Source organism: Sminthopsis crassicaudata, chromosome 4 (genome assembly GCF_048593235.1).
Source record: "Sminthopsis crassicaudata isolate SCR6 chromosome 4, ASM4859323v1, whole genome shotgun sequence".
Classification (NCBI taxonomy): domain Eukaryota; kingdom Metazoa; phylum Chordata; class Mammalia; order Dasyuromorphia; family Dasyuridae; genus Sminthopsis; species Sminthopsis crassicaudata.
This window is the reverse complement of record NC_133620.1, coordinates 57,323,867-57,336,561: the sequence shown is the minus strand read 5'-3', so window position 1 is coordinate 57,336,561 and position 12,695 is coordinate 57,323,867. Positions and strand designations below refer to the sequence as shown.

At 35.4% G+C, this 12,695-nt stretch overlaps 1 protein-coding gene across 4 annotated transcripts in view; it reads left to right on the top strand.

The window, feature by feature from the left end:
* Window positions 1–12,695, top strand: part of NME7 (NME/NM23 family member 7) — a 155,739-nt gene that overhangs the window by 69,782 nt on the left and 73,262 nt on the right. For all 4 annotated transcript variants that reach the window (XM_074308297.1, XM_074308299.1, XM_074308296.1 and 1 more), the window contains exons 8-9: window positions 1,117–1,181; window positions 3,333–3,401. In XM_074308297.1, coding sequence (XP_074164398.1) covers window positions 1,117–1,181; window positions 3,333–3,401 — 134 coding nt within the window. The remainder of the gene's footprint in view (window positions 1–1,116; window positions 1,182–3,332; window positions 3,402–12,695) is intronic.

Below are 12,695 nucleotides of genomic sequence, written 5' to 3'. Positions count from 1 at the left end.
TTTTATCTTCTGTGGTTAATTTTGAGGGGTATTTCTATTCTTTCCTGACTAATTTTATTGTTAATACATAAGAATGCAGGTAATTTGTATGTAGTATTGTCCTAAAACTTCGAGGAATTTGTTCTTTCAATTAATTGTTTTTTATGGTTTTTAAAGTAAATCACAGTGTTATTTTTTTTTTTTTTTGTAACCCAGATATTTAGAGTAATGCCCTATGTACAGAGAGGCTCTAATAAATATTTGTTGACTGATGGGATACTGAAATGAATGGAATGTTATTTTTAAAAAAGGCACTAGTATGATATACACATTCAAATATATATTTATACTGAACAAATTATAGGAAACTACTCACTTCATTTTTGGAAGTATTAATAGAAGAATTAATATTCTTATATATAAAGATATGGATAGGGATATTGATATACATTATATGAACATTACCTAGGCTTTTAATATTTAATAAAGTCTCTCATCCTTTGCTTTTGGACAGAAAAGAAAGATATTGATTTAACGTTAGTATAGATGGGTATCTTTGATATTGGTTTGAATAGCAAGGCCCAAAGAATATTAATGATCTGATTTCACCTTAGAAGGAGAGCAGTGACTAAACAATGCTACCCACCTCCTGGCAGAGAGGTGATAAAACTAAAGATAAAGAAATAGACACATATCTTTGGACATGATTATATGGGAATTTGCTTGATTATTTGTTATAGTTTGTTATAATTATATTTGTTATAATAGTTTTTTTTTCTTTTTCATTTCATTGGAAGGAGATGGAGAAAAAATATGCTTGAAAAGTAGAAAATTAATTTAAAAAGAAATATATTGCTTTGTTATTTTGAATTTTCTTGTGTATATTTTGTCTCCATACCAAATTGTAATTAGGTTATGGGCAGAAACCTCATTGTATACTTCTTTTGTGTCCTCTACATTGACAAACTCAGGTTTATGTACATAATTGATAAATACTTTACTGAAGACCCATAATGGGAATTGACTAAACTTCTCTTGCAAAAGTATATGCTTTCCAAAGCATTGTGCAAATTATTTGCTTTGATGTAGGAAAAAGTTTATTCTTAAGTTCATTACTGTTTTGTTTTATATTTTCAGGGTTATTGGGAAAGATCCTAATTGCCATCCGAGATGCAGGCTTTGAAATTTCAGCTATGCAGATGGTAGGTAATTTTCAGGGAATGATGACTTATTGGGGACAAGCAAATTCACTTCATTAAAAACTTAATTGCATTTACCTGGAAATAGGGTTTTAGTTAGAAATGTTTTTATCATATGTCATTTCACTGTCAGCACCAAGTGTTATCTGTGACTCAAAAGAAAAAAAAGACATTCTATCCAAAGAGGATCCTCAGAAATCTCAGCTTAGCTTTTGCCGCTTGCTAGGAACCATCAGAGTTTTGTTCACCTACCCAGGGTCTTCCCTGAGAATTTAGCTCATGTCTGTATCTTTGCAAAAGAGGGTCAGAGTCTGTAGCTCCCACAAAAGCCCATCAGACGTGGTCCTGAAGTCCCTCTACTTGTCTAGTTTGTCAATCTGCTGTGGATGTGCCATGGTCAGTGGTATGTGACTCCTGCCCATCTCCTTGACATGGCAGACCCTTGTCGGGCACAGGCAGATGGCCCCCTCTGTTATCTTCACTCTCACTCATCTTCCACCCCTCTCTGCCTGCTACCCACAAACATCTGTGCTTTAAAAAGTCCTCCTTTAGTCCGTCCATCTCCTCTTGCTGTGATCCCATCTACCCCCCCCCCCCCACCTCTTTCATGGCTAAGAGTCACTTATGGTGGCTGCCTCCTCAAAATCTGACTTTCAGTCTCAGTCCCCCAAATTGGAGCAGATTAGTGGCCTCTTGTCGGCCTCTCTGATGTGAACCATCGCTCTCTCCTTGGAATACTCCTGCTGGTGTGGCTACTCCTTCCTAGTCCTTTGTTTAATCTTCATCAAGGCTGCCCTGCTCACCAGAGTGTCTCCTGAGCCTCGTCCCTTGTCCTCTGGACTCTTTCACGTATTGATTGTATTGTCTCCCAGGGATTCAGTTTTTACGTCTGTGCAGGTGATTCTCAAGTACTATTGATCCAGCGCTAATGGTTTTCCTGACCTTTAGTCTCACATCTCCAGATGTTCATTGGACATCCTGTTGACATCTTAGACTGAGCATGTACAGAGTTGAGTTCATCATATCCCCACCCCCTCCCCCAGACTCTCTCTTCTCTGTTGCTATTGAGGATACTTCTATCTTTCTAGTCAGCTAGACCAATAACTTTAGTAAAACCCCCTCTCTCACTCATTTCATGTACCCAATCTGTTGCAAAGTCTTTTTTTCTATCTTTGAAGCATCTGTTATAGCCTTCTATTAAGTCCCCCTGCCTCAGGTGTCTCCCCAGTGAAGTCCATCTTCTGCTTCACTGCCAAAGTGATTTTCCTAAAGTTCAGGCAATTCTGACCTTGTCTGTCAATCTGTCCCCATCCTCTTCAATAATCTCCGGTGGCTACTACTTTCAGGATCAAATATAAAATCTTCTGTTTGGCTCCTAAAACCTATCATAGTCAAATGAAATCAATAAGATAAAAGGACAAGATACTTTCTTTTATTCTCCTGAGTTCTAAGACCTCTCCAAAATTATATAGAATAAAGTAATTTTAACTATTTCAACCGAGAACTCGTGTGATAATGACCTGAAGAACTATCAGCAGAGAAGGCTGGTTCACAACTCAATCATTCAACACCCTGTCCCCAAGCACTACCATATCCTGGCTAAACTACCAAAGACAGGCAAAATACTGCCTGATTTTTCTCTCTTTTTCTGAGTTGATTTTTAGTCCTCTTTAAAAAAAAAAACAAAACAATTTATACATGTTTTGATTAAAGCTATTTGTCCCAGACCACACAATGAGGCAAAGGAAGAGATAGATCTATAACCTAGGTATTTAACTTTTAATGCTGTGTTCTTTCTACTATACCACACTTCCTCTGACTGAGAAAGTTTAGGGTAGCTAGGGACTCTTCAAAGGCTTAGGGTTCAATTAATAATGCTATTTCAACCATTTTATGAATCAGTATCTTCACTCATTTATGCTTTTTATCATTATTGTTAATTTGGCAAATGAATGCTCTTAAGTGGGGTTTTATTAATAAATTTCTCTCAGATATTATTTCCAAAGAGTATTTATTTTATTTCTGAATTTTGATTTAATATGATTTTAATGTAAATAACATTTCAAGGAAAAATACTTCATCTTATATAAAGGTAGAGTTTTGAGTTTACTATTTATTTTTAATTAAGTTGTCATTCTTAATTTTATGTTCTAGTTCTATATGGATCAAGTTAATGTTGAAGAATTTTATGAAGTTTATAAAGGAGTAGTAGCTGAATTTAGTGTAAGTATTGAAGAAAATGTAAAATATTTGTAATAAATACACACAAATGTGATGAAAGTTTTGTGCATCTATACTCTGAGGGGCATTTCATTGTACTTTCAAAATAATAATAATAACAAAACCCCTTTCAGAATCCAATCCATCATCATTCAAAAAACATTTAGTTCTTACTGTGTGACAGGAACAGCGCTAAATTTTGGGGATACAAAAAAAAAAAAGAATAATATAATCGCTACCCTTATAGATTCCACAGATCCCACAGGGAAGACAATACATAAAAAGAAACTGAAAAGGGGCATGGAAAAGGGGAGAGGATTTAGGTAATTCCGGGCTCAGAGTCATGATAAAGTCCAAGAATGCAGCTAGGTGGGTAATGATGAGATGGGCAGTCCTGTGTAATGCCCTCCTTAGATGGAGGATCTGGAAGGAGCTCTCCACTACCCTCTATCTATCTTCTCCAATCAGATGTAGGTATTTCTGAGGAGATTTAAGCTTTAGGGTCAATGGACTCTTAACAGGAAGATGAGATTTCAAGGAATAATATTGTCTGAGCTGAGCAGGGGAGTTCTGAACTTGCTATGGTAGCTGTGATGGCCTGGCAAGAACTTTGAAATGCTTGTACTTTGGGCTCAGTGGATAATAGTGATTGGATTGGCTACTCAGGTACTGTAGTGTAACTGCACTTCATACTCAGAGATATGGATGGTTGGTACAGAGTCACAGACTGACCCTATTCTGAACTGTTGAGATGATTCCTTTGATGCAGAAGAAAGCAGTTATTTGTGTTCAGATGCTCCCCCAAGGTGAGGTATGCCAAGATAAATCAGGCAGAAATGCCAGTACTCAACCATGATTGGAAATATTCCAATTCAGATGGTACTGACAATAGAAACAAGAGACATATGGCCATACCTGAAATACTGGAATACCTTCTTTATGTACCTATATTATGTTTTAACAAAACTGGAAAAATTTCATCTATTATAGGAAGATGTAGAGGGCTGAAACTCTGAATCGGACAAGAGAGCATTTAAGGCTAATTACCTATTCGATATAAGACAATGGCTCTATAAACATATATTTAGATGATGGCTCTCCTCATAGTTGACACCTGCTAAGTGGGTGGTAGTGAGGTAATCGTAGGCAAGGATTGGAGGGGTGAGAGAGAGAAGTGAGTCTCAGTTGGCGGCAGGACGAGGAGGAAAGAGGCTGGTAACTCTGGACTCCAGAATCCAGGATACATCTTTGGCAAGCTGTGTGGCAGTTTGCCTGCCTCTTTACTTCTCCCTCTAAAGACCAAGGACTTTGATTTATCCTGATTCTGGCCAATCCTGAGGCCCTCCAGGGAGTTACTCTTGACATTATAGGAAAATACTTTATGCTGCAGATATCAACAACCTGCTCATTGCCTAATTATACAATACTGGATTGTTGAGCAGCACAAGGATATCATAAAAAGTATCTCCATCCCAAAGTCTATATTATATGCCATAATAGTGGGCTCAGTGGTCCTCCAATTGAGGAGAAAAGTTGAAGACTTTATTGTCACTAAAATCTTTTCTTACTGAAATGTCAGAAATTATCCCGAAAAATTAAATGACAAAAACATCACTGATGTTGCAAATGACTTTGTTTTTTTTATTATTAAATTTGATTTTTGATGAACAAAAATTGATTTTCTTTCCCTTCTCCAATTCCACCTCCTAATTGGAAAATACTCCAAAACAACATTATAACAAATATACATAGCCATGCAAAATAAATCCATTGGTCATATCCAAAATATTTCTCATTCTATTTCAAATGATTTTGAAAAGGAGATGAGCATACTTAGAAGGGAATTTTGCAAAGCTCTTTTTAAGTGTGATAGCATGAGTCTAACCAGAAGCTTAGTTATTCCTTAGTAGAGTGATTTAAACAGGCTAAAGTTTTCATAACTATCCCATATGCAGATCATCTCCCATTTTACTTGGCAAAAAGTTTAACACATTTCAAAACCTATACATAACAGTACATGTTGTATCTGCTGCCACTGCAAGGAACTTTTCATATTGAGGTGTTCTATAATGAGTTATTATTGTGAAAACAAAATAAACAAAAAACCAATTGAATGACATTGATATATTGCCTAATTAACAGCAACTGAAAAGAAATATGCAGAACAAAAAAAATATCAGAAATTATTGTTTTAGTTCAGCTATCAAGGATAAAAAAAAAAAGCCAAAAGGTTAAGGTATTACAAGGAGCCAAAGGTAGTACAAATAGTATAATGAACAAAATAATTCAACATCATTTAAAAACAATCACTTCACTACAGATATTTAAAAAATAAAGAATTGAGAGGCAAGTAAAAATCTCCTAAAAAGGAAGATATCTGGAAAAATTTTGGTCACTTGTAAACAGAATTCATTATCCTTCTTGCCAAAGCTTCAGTCCTTTCTCAAACTTTCCTATCGAGTACTCCATTATCCTTCCAGATTCCCATACTCGCCACCTTTGTATCATTCTCCATTCCTCTTAGACTTACTCCACATATCCAATATGTTGCCAAGCTTTGTTTCTATCTTCACAACATCTCCCGTATCTATCCTTTTCTTCCCATTAACTTAGCTGCTACCTTGATGCAGATACCAGGTTAGACCATGGCATCAGATTTGTCAAATGGAACTGAAAGTGTCTGACTCCTGGACGCAACTTGGGAGAGGACTAACAGCAGAGAGTAGTGGAAAAATACTCTCTAGGACAAATGGCTGAGTCATGTGGATGTATTTGGGAAAATGGAAGAACTTAAAATGACCTTTTAGAACTCCTTAATTCTCATAAGAAATTATAGAAGGGTTATCTTTAAGGTACCAAGACTTGATGATCAGTGTAGATTATTTAAAGAAATTGCTGAAGCTCTAAAATTTGTCCCTGAAGGCTGTAAAAATTTAGCATCTAATGAAAAACCTATCACCTGATGGCTAGAATTGTATACTAGTGACTCACTATTTTTCATTGACAGACAAAAAATTTCCATAGTTAGAAATATAGTCTTCAAAACATCCTTGAGAATTCAAAGTGTAAACTATACTAGAATTATACTATCATCACAGGTTGAATTGTTGCTCATAAGCACTTGTATATGACATTGATCAGGGAAATCTTGAGAACAATATTTTTACCATACAAAATTGCGACAGTTAAGTGGTACAAGTGCCAGACTAGAGTTAGAAAACTGACCTCAGATACTTAAAAGCTATGTGATCCTGGGCAAATTAACAATCCTGTTTGCCTGAGTTTCCTTATCTATAAAAAGAATGAGAGAAAGAAGTGGCAAACTATTCCAGTATCTCTACTAAGAAAACCCTCACATTTTCTTCATTTTGATCAGACCCCACTGAAATGGTTGTGTCCAACTCTTTGTGACTCCATGAATCCTTGTCCAAGAAAATTTGGCAAAGATACTGAAGTGGTTTACCATGTCCTTCTCCAGAGGTCAACTGAGACTGAGCAACTTGCTCAGCATCATACAGTTAGGAAGTGTCTGAGGTCAGATTTGAATGAATTCAGGTCTTCCTGACTCCAATACCTTATATACATTGCAACATTTCTTAACCACAAAAAGCCATACCAAATATAGGTAATATCCAAGTTACATGAAACAAGAAGCTTTCAAAATATAGAAACATAGAGGAGAATAGAATCATATGGGAACAAGATAATGTATAGATAATTCCCCGTGTCCAATTGCTACAGAAGTTGTATTGAAGGTTCTTTCAGGAACGTAGAGACAATGAACTCACATCCTAACTTTTTTTCCAACTATAAAACTAATAATTTTATTCGCCTGTACCATAATCTGTATATATAAAGAATAATAAGCATGCCAGAGACTTGTCTAATGACTATTTCTATCTGAATTTCATTGAAAAAGATGAGAAGAAATATGATGATGATGATGATGATCAAGTTTAATATTCTATTTAAAAGCCCACTAAATAGTTACTTCATTTCATGCTAACTTTTTTCAGTGATATAAAAATATCATTTGGAATTAATATGTGTAAAATTCTTTATGACAAACAAGGAAGAATAAAGAAAGATTTGAACTTGAATTCAGAGATCACATTAAATCAGTGGATGCAGTCAATGCTAATTAGTAAACATTCTTCAGGCAAGGCTCAATAAGGAGAAATCTAAGGCTGTATATGTTGAGACTAACTAGTATATATACTCAAAATTTGGTGAAAAGAACACATTTAAAGTGATTAACACTTACTCAGTACTAGTCTTAAGCTATGTGCAAAGCAGGGAAAATTGGATGATGATGGATCTAGAATGTATGCAAACAAAACCCGAGAGATGATCATGAAATGCAGAGCTTATGACCCTAAGACAGCTTTAGAAAGATGTGTCACAAAGGAGGAAGAGAATTGATAAATGTTTTAAGAGAACATGATAAATATGTTTAAAAAATTTATATAAAGACATTTGGAACGAATACACTTCACAAAGTGATAATAAAGGGAGACAACAGGTATGTACCATTGACTGATCAGTTCTAACCAAAAATGATTAGCCATAAGCCTAAGAAGCTAAGGCACATGAACATCTATATGAACTGAAGCAATTATATTTCAGTAAAGATATGCCAACCAAATTACTGAGCCACTAGATTATTAATGGAAATTAAGAAATTTATGGTAGCAATTCAGGATTAGGTAATTACCTCAGTAAGGTAAATCTTTATGAAGTTTGAACTTATTGATTGATAAACATTATTTAATTAATTATTTAATAAATAATTAAATTTAAATTAACACTAAAAGCTGGTTCTTTGAAAAAATTAAAATGATTGATAATCTTTTAACCAATGTTATTAAAGAGAGTGACATCAAATTAAAAAAATTAAATAGGCAAACAATACAAATTGGAAAGAAAAATAATTCTCAGAATCTGCTATGCACAAATTCCTGCAAAGCTTAGAATTTAAAGAATTATCTACAAAAATAAAGTATTCAATTTAATTTAACACCAGAGATCTTAATGAATCTAAATTCAGAAAACAAAATTACCAAAGTGGGGGGACTTGGTCAAATTTATGCTGAATTCTATCAAATGATTAAAGAATATATGCTATTTATACTACAAAATGATTCTTGAAAATTTAGAAGGAAAATACCCCACCTTACTCCTTTTATGTGCCATAGTCTTAACATCTAAACCAGGAAAGGACAAAGTAAAAAAATACTAGTCTAATATGGTATTACATAAATTATGTATATATAGATTAAAAATTGTAAAAAATGACTATAAAATATTACAATAATTTGCCCCTTCAAATCATTCATTAAAACCAAGTTAAATTTTAAATATGGTTCCAAAGGCAATTAACCATCAGGAAAAATTAATATAACTAATTATGTTAAAATTATTTAAAACCACATTATTATACAAGTGGATGTAGGGGACAAAAGCCTATTTTTGACAAAGTATAGTAATCATTACATTTTAACCCTACAATGTATAATGTAGTGTTCTCTTCTCTAAATTGTAATGTTTTCTGAGAGCAGGTTTCATGGGGAGCTTCTGGAGGCAGACTTAGTTTCAGTTCAGTTCAGTCACCACAAATGAAACCAGGAATCAACATCCAGATCCTTTATTTTGTCCTTCAAAGTCTTGTCTCTTTTCCTGGGCCCAGTTAGATTTCTTAGAGGCCTATCTCTCTCCTTGGTTCCGAGAGCTCTTTCCAAATGTCTCCAGCCAGCACAAAGGTGGAAGTTGGAATGAATCTTGACTCCTCCTCCCAGAGAGTGGGCTTGTGAGTTTCTGTGGGCTTGTCACTCTGACCCTGAGAGCTTCTTGCTTATATTTCTGCCTAATTTGTGAATCTCCTCAACTTGTGAATCTTCTTGAAGTCCAAGAGTGGACTTGACCTTTAATGGACTTACATATGCACTCTAAAGGTATGAAGTCTAATAAGTACTAAGTATATAATCACTTAGCCCCTTGTTTCAAGTTCTAGCCCATGACATCTCCCACTTTCTTTTGATTTAGAACATAGGTGGTCATGACTCCCTGACTTCTCAAGGAGGTGAGAACCCCTAAAAGAAGGTGATCACGCCTTCCCTGAATGCTCAAAAAAAGTGAAAATACCATAAAAAGGAAGTGATCATGCCCTCCCTGACTTCTCAGGAAATGAGATGAAAACACCAAAGGAAATGGGAAATCAAATCAGATTAGCAGGTTTCTGAAGGGGCTCAATCTTAAAACAAGTGTACATAAATCCATCACTGTGGGAGGTATTACACATAATTACATAAATTACATAAGCACATAGTAACATAACACAGAATAGTAGTGATGTAACAAATAACATGAATCAACATGAAGAATTATACATGTCCATAAGTCCTAGAAATAGTCCAAAAGGAATCTCTTATCCATTAGTTCATGTGCCAGGAATCCAACAATTCCTGCAAGTTTTGAAGTTCTGAAATAGTCTCATCTTGTGTTAGGAAATCCAATGATTCCTGATGGTTTTCAAGTCCTGCAATCAGTCTTTATCAACAATTTTTCATCTCAAGGAATCCAATGATTCCTGCTAGTTTTCAAGTCCTGCAACAGTCTTATCTTGTGTTAGGGAATCCAATGATTCCTGCTGGTTTTCAAGTCCTGCAACAGTCTCATTTTGTGTTAGGGAATCCAATGATTCCTGCAGATTTTGTTCTCAGGTCTTTCCCTTTGTTTCCAGATTTTTCTTTTTCTGTCTCTCTCCAGGTGCTTGTTTCCACCCATCTGTTTCCTTTTCCATCTGTAGGAATTCAAGCAAACCCTTTCTCCCAAGCAGTTAACCTATCTAATTCCCTTCTACTTACCACTTTTGGGATTTCTCCTCATTACCTGGCAATTATATTGAAGCTGTTTGCACTGGACACTGCCCTGTTGGTTTAAAAAACCTGTATTTTCCCCAAGTGTAATCCCTTCCTGCTATGTGATTACTTTTCGGCTGGTTGATCATGTAATCCCTTTCTGCCATCTGATTGCTTTTTTTGGCTGATAAATCACATCAAGAGTCCTGACCTTCTAAAGACTCTCTGGGTATAAACTCAGCTGCCATCATGCCCCACCTTTCTTTTGAATGATATCTTGGGGTTGGGCCCTGCCTCTCATTTCCATGGGTCAATCTACATTCTGATGCCCAATGGAAGCCCTTGTGGCATTTTGGACATAGGGTTTTAGATCTTCTCTCAGCCTGTCCTCTGACTCTATCTCTATATCTACATTGAGCTCTCAGATGTCCTATTTTTCCACACTGAAAACATTGACGATTTTCTCTAGAAGTCCCTTGCCAAGAGGGACCCTGTCTTCCCATGTTCAGCATGGTCTGGGTATAATAAGCATTTGTGCCCACTGTGGCACAGCATATTATGATCTCCTCTAAAGGACCATATAATTCTTTTGCAAACCTCATTGGCATTTTCCTTAGCCAGATGTCTGGTCATTATTTCTGTAGTTCCATTTTCTCCAATGGTTCTTGTAACAGCTGTTTTCAAATGCCCCACAAATTCTGCAAAGGGTTTGTTGGGACTTTTCTCTATTTTTTTGAAGGCTTTAGCTTCATATTTTTGTCTGGGGAGGGAACCCCAAGCTTTTATTTCAGCAGTTGCTCATAAGCTGTTGTGGGGTAATTAATCTGTTATGAATTTTTTCTATACTGACCTTCACCAGCTAGTTGGTCAAAAGTGATTTGTCCATTAATTCCTGTTTGCCTATTATGTCTGGCTTGAATCCTACATAATTCACGATACTTCGAAAGCCACAAGTTTTGTCCAGGTTCTAAACATGTCCTTGCTATGGATTTCCAATCACTGGGGGGTTAGTATTTCATAAGCCAAATTATCTAGAAACATTTTAACATAAGACGATGTACTCCCATAAAGAATGCAACCTTTTTTCAAATCCTTAATGTTTTCCAAATCAAAAGGAGTGTATCTTCTCCTTTTCTGACTTGAAGAGTCAAGCTCTTCAATCACAGGTTATGCATTTATAAAATCAGATACATCCTACCCTTCATTTTTTGCTTTAACCAGTGCCTTTTATAATTTTGTCATAGGCTGCTTAATAGGTGATTCTGTTTGTGTCATTGCCTCTCCCCCTCTTCCTTCTCCCTCCACCCGTGAAGCGTTAATTGAGGAAGGTAGGTCAGGGGATTGGAAATGATCTAATTTCTCCTTCTATGAATTCTTATCTGATTCTTCATCCTTTTCACCTAGTTTAGTTGGCACCTCTCCCTCCTGCTCTTTCTTCTTTTTCCTTATTCTATAACTTATATAATTTCCCAAAGCGAGTTGTATAAAATTGTATGTATTAAGTATATTTTTGGAAATTGAGTCAGGTCCATTTTTATTGTAGTATTGGCAAAGTTGCTCTCCTACTAATTTCTACTCCTTTAGATCCAATTCTTTTTCAATAGAAAACCAAGGAGATATGTACTATACAGTTTCTAAAAGTTCAGTGATCTGCTTCCAAATTATAATCAAACCTTGGCTTTTCATAACTCTGATAATGCTCTCTACACATTTTCCTTGAAGAGGAAATGCAGGCTATTTTCTAAACATCTATCCCATTTTAGCTGAAATTTTACTTTAGCTCTTTAGCAAAGTTTCCTTCTTGTACTCACCCCAATTTCTGGGTTATAGATGAAGATTCTTGGTCCCACGTTCAGATGCCAAAATGTAATGTTCTTCTCTAAAATTATAATCATTTTCTGAGAGCAGATTTCTTAGGGAACTTCTGGAGGCAGCCTAGGTTTTAGTTCAGTTCAATCACCTCAAATGCAGCCAGGAGTCAAAGTCCAGATCCTTTATTTTGTCCTTCAAAGTCTTATCTCTTTTCCTGGACTTGATTAGCCTGAAATGGAAGAACATATCTCTATCTCAAAATGTATTATAAAATAGTAACCATCAAAACTGGTGCTGATTTTAAAAAATTTGAAAGGAGACTAGTGGAATAGACTCAACAATGTTAAGTCAGAAATGATTCAAACTTAATAAATCATGTTCTGTTAAACTTGAAACCCAAAGCTCCTAGATAGGAACTCTCTCACTGAAAAGAAATGCTAGGAAACTTAGAAAGAAGTCTGACAAAAATTAAGAGTTAGACCACCACCTTACAAAATATAAAAAAAAACCCACCCTTAAAATGGACCCTTAAAATTCATGAATTGAATATCAGATTCTAAAAGCTTAGAAGAGATTCAATTTAGATACCATCAACAGCCATTGGCATTGGGTAAATTTGTATTCAAAC